The sequence below is a fragment of the Thamnophis sirtalis genome, unplaced genomic scaffold (assembly GCF_051295495.1).
Source record: "Thamnophis sirtalis isolate CommonGarterSnake01/CBP01778 unplaced genomic scaffold, rThaSir2_p1.2 scaffold_6, whole genome shotgun sequence".
NCBI lineage: Eukaryota > Metazoa > Chordata > Lepidosauria > Squamata > Natricidae > Thamnophis > Thamnophis sirtalis.
The window spans coordinates 63,391,209-63,402,343 of record NW_028261386.1 but is presented as its reverse complement, the minus strand read 5'-3'; the positions used below and the strand labels follow the sequence as shown (position 1 = coordinate 63,402,343).

General features: G+C 35.1%; 1 protein-coding gene across 2 annotated transcripts in view; it reads left to right on the top strand.

Annotated features, from left to right (window-relative positions):
- Positions 1 to 210: 210 nt before the first annotated feature.
- The window catches only part of PRKD3 (protein kinase D3), a 59,612-nt gene continuing 48,687 nt past the window's right edge, over positions 211 to 11,135 (top strand). Inside the window, exons 1-2 of one of the 2 annotated variants that reach the window (XM_014071714.2) lie at positions 211 to 576; positions 6,892 to 7,894. In XM_014071714.2, the coding sequence (XP_013927189.2) occupies positions 7,604 to 7,894 (291 nt within the window). In that variant the 5' untranslated portion in view covers positions 211 to 576; positions 6,892 to 7,603. The remainder of the gene's footprint in view (positions 577 to 6,891; positions 7,895 to 11,135) is intronic. The other variant, XM_014071705.2, reaches the window with a different exon arrangement.

Genomic DNA, 11,135 nt, shown 5'->3' with positions numbered 1-11,135 from the left:
TCCCTGCGTAACCCACCCAGCCTCCTCTTCGCGATTCAGAACCTCAACCGCCACAGGCACTAGAAGTAACGGAAACTCGGTGCGTCTCCTTGGCGCCTGCGCTGTCTCAACCTTGCCGCTTCGCCGCCGCGACGGCCTGGCGGTCGTTGTAGTTCTAGATGGCTTTCATTTCGGGTGGAAAAAGGGTGAGGGAAAACTTCACTTCCCAGCATGCTTCTCGTCCCCTCCCGGGTCTCTTCTGGGGCGGCTGAGACTTTTTTTTTAGTGTGTGTGTGTGTGTCTGTGTGTATGTGCGTGTGTACATATATGTGCGAATGGGTGTCTGTGTGCGCGAAAGTGGGAGCGGCGGTAATAAGGTGCGTGTGAAGCCACCTCGTCCCGGGGCACAGTTTCTCGAACCTACAAGTGAGTGGTCAAGAGTTACGGGTGGCGAAGGTGAAGAAGAAACCCAACAGAAAGAGATAACATGGAAAGTTACTTCAGTCCGTAGGAGGCGGTAGTGCCGCCCTTCCCAGGGTACCGAGAGAGGGAAGGGAAGGGAAGCCGAGGCGAAGCGGAGTGAGGCTCGAACTCGAGGTGAGAGTTTGACTTGCAGGCACTTCAGCTTTTGCGCCAAAAAGGCGACTACCGCTTCGGGACAGATGTTGATGTGACTGGGGGAGGGGAGGGGGTGAGAAACAGGCCGACCCGATCGCGTCCAGGTGTGGCAGGGCGAGTCTGTGAGTCTGAGGCCACATCATCTTCTCTCCCCTCAACCCGCCCCCCCTCCCAACTCTGAGGATGCTTCCAAGAAGAGTTGGCGGCTGCTTCGTTTTAAGAAAGCCTACTCCCTTTCTGAGGGGAAGTTTCTTCTCGTTTAGTATAGCCGGAATCGAGATCTTAAAAAGATTAAGGGGAGCCTCTTCTTTTCAAAATGCACAGACGCTCATAGAAGAAAAAGGATATCCCCAGCCTGAAATGGACCTCTCTGCCTGCCTTGGCTCAAATATTTGTAAGGTGTATTAACATGCCACTAGTAAAGGTATAATTTCCCTGTGGAACTTCTCTTCCCCCCCCCCTTTCTCCCCAGTTTTCGGTTTGGCAGATTTGTAGCTCAGGCCTTGGTGCTTCGTGAATATGCTTCGAAGGGTGATTGGTGGAACTTTCGATGATAGCGTGCGCGTAGTGGATTTACATGGAAACAATCACACACCAACACTTGTGAGGTTGAGGAAGTGGTGCATGGACTACTAGCGTAATTTTTGGTGAGGGTGTGTAATTAGGAATCTTTTTTTATTAAGGATGTTTGCAGTATGATGATAATCTCATAATAATGGAGTGGTTGTTGTTAGCCACAAGCTGTGGGTAATGTTTGATTGAGAAATAATGGTATCAACAGATAATGGAATGAGTCAATTCTGATGGGTCATTTTTCTTTATACATGACATTTACAACCTATGTTGGGATAATGCAGTGCCTGCTAATAACTTTACCAGAAGTTAACAGCATTAGAGCAGTGATGCAGATTGGTAGTAAAGAGAAAAATCATGATTTACAAGCTACTTTCCATTTTTTATTTTTCAGTCATTTGTTTGAAGTTCATCAAATAAAGATTGTATTACTGGTAGCAAGTCAGTTCATATTTTAGGGTATACATCTCAGTTGTGTGAATGAGGTATGTTAGTGAGTTACATCATTTTGTGTGGTATAGAGAACTTCACATGGATACAGTTGTTGTTTTTTAACCAAAGAAAAATGAGCTCAGCCGAATTCAAACTTCCTTCCAAACAAACATGTGTAAAGTTGAGTTGCACAAACTTTGTTATCTGCATCATCTCTCTTCTTACAGATGCAGTGTCTTATCCAATGTATGAGAAAGATATAATTGGATATTGAAAATTAGGGACAGTTTAAAAAACAAACAAACTTTGTGACTCTCCTCTCCTTTTGTTGGTTTGATAACTTTTTAGTTGTTGCACTTTCTTCTCTACAGTGTGGCTACTATGGAGCTTGCCAATTTGTCCATTGTGCAATGGAGATATTTCTGCAGCCAAACAATATCAGCCTTCCTCTCAATCTTAGACTGCAGAGGAAATCACAGAATAACTACATTGTAGTTATAATTCATATGGGTCTTTATTAAAGGTACAGACTTATATGAAGTCTGGGATTAAGATAAATGATGGGGCTTATAAATACGGAAGCTTGCTTCAAATTCTTGGACCCAGAAGAGGCAAAAAGGTTATTTAACTGGTTAGCAGTGAAAGGGTTAGCTTTTAACATTTTCAATATGAAACTAATCACTTGGAATTTATTTAACTATGAATGATCTATTTTTGAATAAATGAATACAAATGGCTATTAAAAATAATGTATGATATTTTTCTGAAATTAATTTTGGTGCTACTGCAGTTTTGCATTTGAAAGAGACATTTTTAAATTGAAGATGTAATCTGACTAGAGTGACTGCTCCTTTCACGTGTATAAATATTAATTCTAAACTTTTAATATCTGGAAATTATTAAATGTCTGCAATGTGGAACTTGATGTTCAGCAGCCTTTGAGCTTATCAGAGAAGAAAGTAGGATATAAATAAAATAAAAATGATAGCAAATTTTCTGGACTGAACTTTTTTTTTTTGATTAGCTTGATACACTGTTTTTGTGCCTTATACTTAAGAATTTCTTTGCCGCTTGTTAAGACAAACATAATTTAATTATATAGCATGAAAAAGTTTTTTGTCAATATACAGCAGTTAATTTAAGTGAATCTATTTTTTCTTTACATTGTCCATTTTAGCATATACAAAACTAGTATTGAGGACAATAAAATATTAATAATTAATAACAATAAGTATAAAAACTGAAACATCATCTGTGTCTTGGATCTCATGCAGCTTGTTGCAGCTTCCTCTACTTAGCTGGCTTTTTCTTCAAGTCAGAATGCTTCTGCTAAAATTTATCTCTGTTTTGGTCAGGCTATATGGTCAGGCTATATTTATTCTAGATTGTTTGGCACTGTATAAACAGCATACAGTAATTATACAGAAAGATAAATCTTATTGAAAATTTTATTATGGTTATCTTCTTGATTTGCTGAAGATCTCACTGGCACTGAAATAAATATGTTTTTCTACAAACCATTTTCTGTAATTGTATTTTTGGAGAATGTGACAGTGTAGAGACCTTGAAAAGTCAATAGTTTATATCCATTTATGAACACTTTAAGGAAGTTTAAGTTTGCTATCTTGTCTTTGGTTCTCTTTGTGTTAAAGTTATGTAACTTTGTTGCTTAATCCACTAAGAAAAATCTTGTTCTAACATTGAACTGAATCCAGATTTAGTCATGCTTAGAGTAGAATTGTTAAAACATTAGGACAAAGTATGATTACATCTGGGTGAAATCTACTGTAAGTAAATAAAAATAATGTTCCAAATTTAATATAGCTGTTACTCTATATTTCTTTACATCTAAAAATGTTATTTTAAAGAAAAGATGCAAAAATTTTGTCTTATAAAACAATATGTACTTATTTCCCTTGAGTGAATGAACTGTTATCTGAAAGGGGCACCTATTTATGTTATTAGTGTCAAGAGAAATACATTTTAGATGTCTATGAAGATGTATATAGTATAAATAAGTAGATATCATGCATTTAACACAATGCAACTTACTCTAAATGATCTCATTTTGAATCGCAACTTTAGTGTTGAATAGCAGTAGACTGGCAATATATATTTAGTCATCAGTGTGAATTTCATTCACATATGGGCTTTGTTTCAAGTATTTTCTCAAGATTGAAAATCAACATTCTATAAGTCATATTTCTGTTAGAATAATTTCTTGCTTCTTCATTATGTTCTGAATATGCAAATGGTGTTTCATTCCATTTATTTCTGCAATTTCAACATTTTATTAAATATGTAATCCTGCCTGTAATATGCTACTTCTTGGAAGTTTGTGGTCACAGCACAACTTTTGAAATATAAGAATGCATTTAGACCCAAAATAATTTATTATTGAATTTAGATAATGTTGCAACTAACACATAATATTCTATATGGGCTTGCTTCCTATCCTAAACTAAGGTCGGGAAAACAGGTTTTTTTTTTAACCATCATGGTCATATACATCTCTGGGGGACATGCTATTCCATCTTTTTTATATAATGCTTTATATATAGTTTCCTCTGTTACATTCCTTTTTTGCAGCCTAAACCTTTTAAGGTCTTAAAGATTTAAATTGGACTTCTGCAATCAAAATCAAGTTTAAAGTGGCCCCTAAAATGAATATAAGTTTAATGCATGATAAGAACTCTTTGTGATTATATTTTATTTGTTCCTAAGAAGATAAGTTTATAAATTTAATAACTTGTCTCTTTCTAAAAATAAATATCAATAATAGAGAATTTATGAAATAAAAGTTAATTCAAAAACACAATTATACTTTTTTGTTTAACATTGTTTTTAATTAAAGATAATAATTTTATCACCACATATTAGCACAATTTAAAAACTGATGATGTTATTCTAGCATTTTATAAATATTATTCAGATGTTCATAAAAATAAATTGATCTGAATTCTAAAATTTTCACATACATTTGCTTGATAGTATGTCTGCCTGTTATTTGTCAAAAATCTGAAAAAATATTATATATGGTATGTTTCTTATAAAAAGGAAAAAAATCCTCTTTAAAATTAAAATGTCTGTATTCTGAATATATTCTACAATGAGAAAGTAGTTCTACTGGTAATAGAGATGAAAACAAACAAATGTAATTGCATTTAATTAAAATTCTTTTGGCTAGTAACTAACTTGTAATTTAAATTAATTTTTCCTGATGATTTAAACCATGATTTAAATTGATTTAATATTTAATAACATTACATTGATTTAATTTAAATCAACCCACATAAATACTGTTTTCAACCTACATAATACTCCACAGTTCTCATTATGGGGACTAGTAACTAAATTGCAATAGAAGATAATAGTGCAGTGATTCCCAGCTTTTTGGGGTCAGTGGCACATTTGGAATTTTGAGAATTTGGGCACTCCCATCAAATGGCTGTCTTGGCCAACAAACCATGCACAAACTTATACAGTACAAGAAAGCAAGTAAAGTTTCTTGCCAACTCTTGCAGCCTCCCTCTACAAGCTATCATATGATCATTTTATTTCTTTTAGTAAATAGCTCTTTCTACATATAATATTTCATGAGAGCATCCATGTAAATGAAAAGCTGACATTGCTTTTTTCCCAGTTGGAGAATTGTTGAAGATTGATAACTACCGTATTTTTCGGAGTATAGGGTGCACTGGAGTATAAGATGCATTAAGGTTTTGAAGAGGCAAATTAAAAAAAGTAGGTAGGTAGATAGAGGGATAGAGAGGGAGAGAAAGAAAGAGAAATACAGTAGATAGGTATGTAGGTAGAGAGAGTAGTTAGGTAGGTAGGTAGATGGATAAAGGGATAGAGAAATAGAGAGACAAATACAGTAGGTAGGTAGGGAGTGAGTGAGTAGGTAGGTAGATAGAGGGATAGAGAGAAATACAGTAGATAGGTAGGGAGAGAGAGTGTGTGTGTAAGGTAGGTAGGTAGAGGGATAGAGAGAAATAGAAAGAGAGAGAAATACAATAGATAGGTAGGGAGACAGAGGGTAGGTAGGTAGATAGAGGGATAGAGAGAGAGAGAAATACAGGTAGGGAGAGAGAGTGTGTGCGTAGGTAGGTAGGTAGATAGGTTGAGGGATAGAGAGAGAGAAATACAGTACGTAGGTGGGAGAGAGAGAGTAGGTAGATGTTTCCAGGTGTATTTATCCATGTGCTGGAGAAGGAAATCACTGACAAACCTTAAGACTTTGTTTCTGCTGGCACAGCACTTGATCAATGTAATTCTCATCAGTTAAAGAGCTTTCCAAAAAGAAAAAAAAAGTTTTAGCACTCTGCAAACCTCTGAAAAACGGCCCGTTTTTTTCAAATAAAAGGCATGAATAGCCTTGGGGGGGGGCCTTGCAGAGTGCTTCGGGGGGGGGGGCAAAAAGAGCAAAAAGCCCTGTTTTTTGTCAAAAAAATTGCATGCATAACCTTATGGAGGCTTATAGAGTGCTGCTGGGGGCTGGGGGGGGGGACGGACCATTTTTTGCTCATTTCTGCCTTCCCTAGCTCCCAGAAGCTCTCTGAAAGCCTTCATAAGGCTATGCACCGTCATTTTGGTGAAGGGACGGGGCTTCGGGAGGCAAAAAATGCTGTATTCGATGTATAAGACGCACCCAGATTTTCAGCCTCTTTTGAGGAAAAAAGGTGCGTCTTATACTCCGAAAAATACGGTACATGAAATAAAAAATGCCAACAAACTGCACTTTTTAAAGTATATTTTACTTGAGTTTCCTGTGATTGCAAGAAAATGTAGCTTTACTGCACAGAATGTATCTACTTTGTATTTGTGTTCTAGATACTCATTCCTGCTATTGTTTTGAGAATAGTTCTGACAAGTTGTTTTTAATTTCTCCAATTTTTCTATAATTTTCTATAAACAGTAACTCAAGGAGACTTAAAATTCATTTTATTACTCCTCTCTATGAGAAGGTTGACCTCTGTCAGATTGTTTACCCATCTAGTTCAGGGTAACTATCAGCAACCTTCCAGGCTCTTTCAGATCCCTTGATAAATGATCACTTTAAATGAACATGTCAAGGATTGAAAAGCTTGCATAAATGGTACCACACTTCGGTCTTTCTGTAACACATACAACAATAAAGGGAATTTTTTTTCCAATGAAAGCAGAAATTGTGATATGAGACAATTTGGTGACATTGTGAATGAAGTATTTTTTCTGGTTTTAACTGGAGTGATGATTATGTAATATTGTTAATATATGTGATATAACATATTATTTTTTTCTTTCTAGGCAATTCATAGCAGTTGAGAATGCCGAAGACCATCAATGTGAAACCATCACTTCTGTTCGATATATACATTTTAGTACAAATTTTGCTTTTTACTTTTAAAAGATGAACATTTTTCAGAATATGAAAACTTAGAAATAATTAATGTTCTCTTTTTTCTCATCATTATTAAATGATAAAAGAATTCCTGAAAACAGAACAGCATTATTCAAGGCAGTACTTATGACCCGAGAAACTAATTATCTTTAAAAAACTGACACATATTAACATTTAATGTAACTATTCACATATTGAATTCTGAAGTGCACTATTTTTAAGTGGGGCAATTTAATACTACTCTTTCCATGCACAAAACTAACTCTACAGTTGTCTCAAAAGCAAAATGAAGATCCTCTGTGAAAAAATATTGTATATTTCTGTTTCTGAAGTGAACAATTTCATAATGATGTAAATGTCTCCCAATATCTGGATGTGGTGCTAAGGACAACTCATTTTTGACACGAGCTGTACAAAGAGGACTTTTCCTTAAAATAACTTCTAGCCAAATTTATACTCATCAGCATGCACAGAATGAAAAAGAGAGTGAAGATGATTTAGACAAGAGGATGTTTTCTTGAACCATAAAAGGAAAATGTGAGATTCAACTTGCAACATTGCAGAGATTTTTTTTTGTCTGTATGTTGAACAGGTCTTAGTGGATTTAAATCAACTCAGATGTCATCAAACGAATCTTCTCCTCCATCTTTACAGAAGTTTTCTCCATCTGTGTCTCATGCTGCTGCTCCACCTACTCCATCTTTATCTTCAAGTCCACAATCTGGACTCTCAGGCCGACTTTCCAATGGCAGCTTCAGCACACAAAGCCTCACCAACTCCAGAGGATCTGTACATGGAATCTCTTTTTTGCTGCAGATTGGTCTCACTCGAGAAACAGTTACAATTGAGGCTCAAGATCTCTCCCTATCTATTGTTAAAGACCTAGTGTGCTCTGTAGTTTATCAAAAGGTACAGTAGAACATAAGAGTTTTACTGATTTTAATGATCATGTTATTATTATCTTTCTCCCTTCTTAGGTATTTAATTCAGTTTTCAATGAACATACAGGCAGAGTAAAAATTAACATGCAAATTCTGCTTATTTACATTGTTGTACATGGTGTCTTCTATATTTTGAGGATTTGATAGCATGAAACTTTTTCTATCCATTAGTACTGCATTGGAAATTTAAAATAATTCTATTTCAGAATTCCAAATTCTGTGAAGATATTATCTGAACACAGAGGGCTGCCACCTTCAAGAGTTTATCATCAATATGCAAAATGAACAGTGAATAGGATGGGAATGTAGGGACAGAATTTGCTTGCTTGCTGTTGTTCAATCCTTCTCTTATGTGTTTGTTAAAACCTTGAACAATTGACTACTCTTTCTATGAATAAGAAAATATAGATAGATTATAGATGGATTGGGGAGCCAGTTTGTTGTAGTGTTTAAGCATCAGACTAGAGACCAGGAGATTTGAGTTCTAGTCCCACCTTAGGTACAAAGCTAGTTAGTGACTTTGGGCAAGTCACTCACACTCATCTCTAGGAAGTAGGCAATGGCAAACCACTTCCAAAATCTTGCCAAAATAACTGCAATGACTGTCCAGGCAGTTACCAAGATTTAACACTGCTTCAAAGGGATAAAAAAGCATGTATTTATTTATTAAATATATATGCTGCCTATCTTTCTTTAAAGCGACTCTGGAAAATTTACAATTAAAATGTTAAAATATTAAAAATATTAAATGCAAAGGCAAGAAGCAAAAATGGCAGGATGAATATAGTGATGGCCATTAGAGCAACCCTGTCAAAACCCCAGGCAACTGGCAGATTCAGTTTTTATGCTCTTCTTGAAGACCAACACCTATATTCCATAGAGTGGGGCCACAGCATAAAAGGTTCTCCTTTTACACACATCACCAACCACAGCTTTTTGACCAAGAGGGTCCACAGCATTTCCCTTTTACCAGAGTGAGTAGGATGGTCTGATATCATTGGGCAAGACGGTTCCTCAGATAACCTGGATTAAGATTTAACAATGCAGTCCTTTGGTTGTCTGTTTAATAAATAGCACTACTGAGTTCATTAGATTTTTATTTACATATTACACAATAATAGGCTTGCAATCTTTAGTAGAATTATGAATCTTGAATATATTATGTATAATGTCATAGGGAGGATTTAATTTAAAATTAGCACCATGGAAAATTATTGCTTGTAGTTTGCATATGATTGGTAATTTTTATCTAAGTGAAAATTTGTATAATATTACTTCATTTAATAAACTTCATTAGTATTATAGCATCTCCTTCAAAATTGGCAGATGGTTGTATTAGAATCAGTGTAGCAGTAGAAAGTACGGTAGATTGAGAGCCAGGTGTATGTTGTATTTCTGATACTATTTCCCCACAGAAAGTTTTGGAGTAGGCTTTAAATTTAGTATCACCACTTGCATTGCTGAGAAAAGCAATATATTGAGATGTTTGTATTCATAAAGGGAGCAGGAAAAGTGTGTGTGATTCACTGGGATTTACACTCAGTTTGTCCCTGGGAAAAATCTTACAGGGAAAACATCAGCCCAGGGGTGCTTTGGTGATTTGCCAAAAGTCAGACAGGAAATTTCTTCAACAAATGAGTATTTGAATGTAAACTTTTTACAACCAAATTCAGCATCTGGGCATCTATATTACGTTAATCTTTTTAGATAGAACTTGTGAACTCTGGTTTATCCTATATTGTGCTAGCAATATAAAATAAAAATACTAGTATCAGAAAGCCAAACTTTCATTTACTTATTGTGGATCAGAGTGTGATCGGTTGATCAAAAATCTAAGATATCCTATGTTAAAAATGTATGCTTATTATCTTATGATTTGAAAATTGGATTATAGTATTTGCAAGTGAGATGTTAGTTGGATTCCGAAGAAATGATTACAGATATATGTGGCAAGTAACAAAGCTGGTTTCTTTTTGATCAGCTTGGAAGTTTATATTACCATTTGTGTAGTTCATCTTAACACTTGGACAACAGACTTCATTTTTAGGTGAAATCTTACATTTATATCTTACGGTAAACATTCCTACTTTCAAACTCATTTCTCATGTATATGCATACTTTAATTAGTCTAATATTATTGGCTACCCCTATTCTTTCTGTATAGATATTGGTTATATTTTTTCTTTATTCAAGCTTTTAAGTTAGTATCTTCCTGTTGATTCTTGGCAACTTCCAACTGTACAAGCACTTGGCTAAAGTTCAGAAGCATGTTATAGGAAGCCAATTGTACTCTAAAAGGAGTATAACTTTGGATTTTAAGTTTGTCCTTTCCAGTTGGCTTTAGAATGGTATATATGAACGAAAGCTCTTATTATGCCCACAGCAGCTGCAGAGTGAGCATATGTTCCATATAGACAACACACTTCTGATCAGGAAATAGGGAGGAGGGGTGCTTATATGTGGTGGATTTCTTTTTCATAAGAATTTTTGCAGCTGGTGCACAGGTGGCAGTATGACTCCAGTTGCATAAGTAGTTCTCTCAAATGGATTGGACCTGTAATCTTTGAGATGTGCAACTTTGTTTTAAAATAATATTTTAGACACATATATATGTTATGAGAATACTTCACAAGAAGCTATACCAATCATGAGAAAAATGGAATATTGAGATAATATCTTTATGCAGTCTCTAGAAAGTATATAAAATATTGTAAACATTAAACTTTCTAAAAGTTATTAATCAAGCAAGTGAATTCACAACCAGGAAAGAATAAAGGAAAAAATGGGAAAGATATTAAAACAATATGCTTACAGGGTTACTAACTTGGATTTCTGAGAGAATTGGCACACCTTTAGATGGATATTCTGATATATAGATATATAGAAACTGTATTGTGTTCAAGATTCATGGGGAAAAAAACAGGAAATAAGTGTTAGTCACTCAACTGTGGCAATATTAAATCCAAGCTATTAATATAATCTGTGTCTATCATTTGAGAAATATATTGAGAACACAAAAGAAATTGATTAGGCAGCTGTTAAAATAGTGTCAATTATATAAAGAGTCACTTGCCCAAAGTAACCTGGTTGGTTTCATACCTGACGAGGCTAGAACTCACAATTTCCTGGTTTTTAAGCCAGCATCTTAACTACTACCTAAACTGTGAATTAGTATATCAGGAGTCTAAAACAATAGGGTATTAATCTGC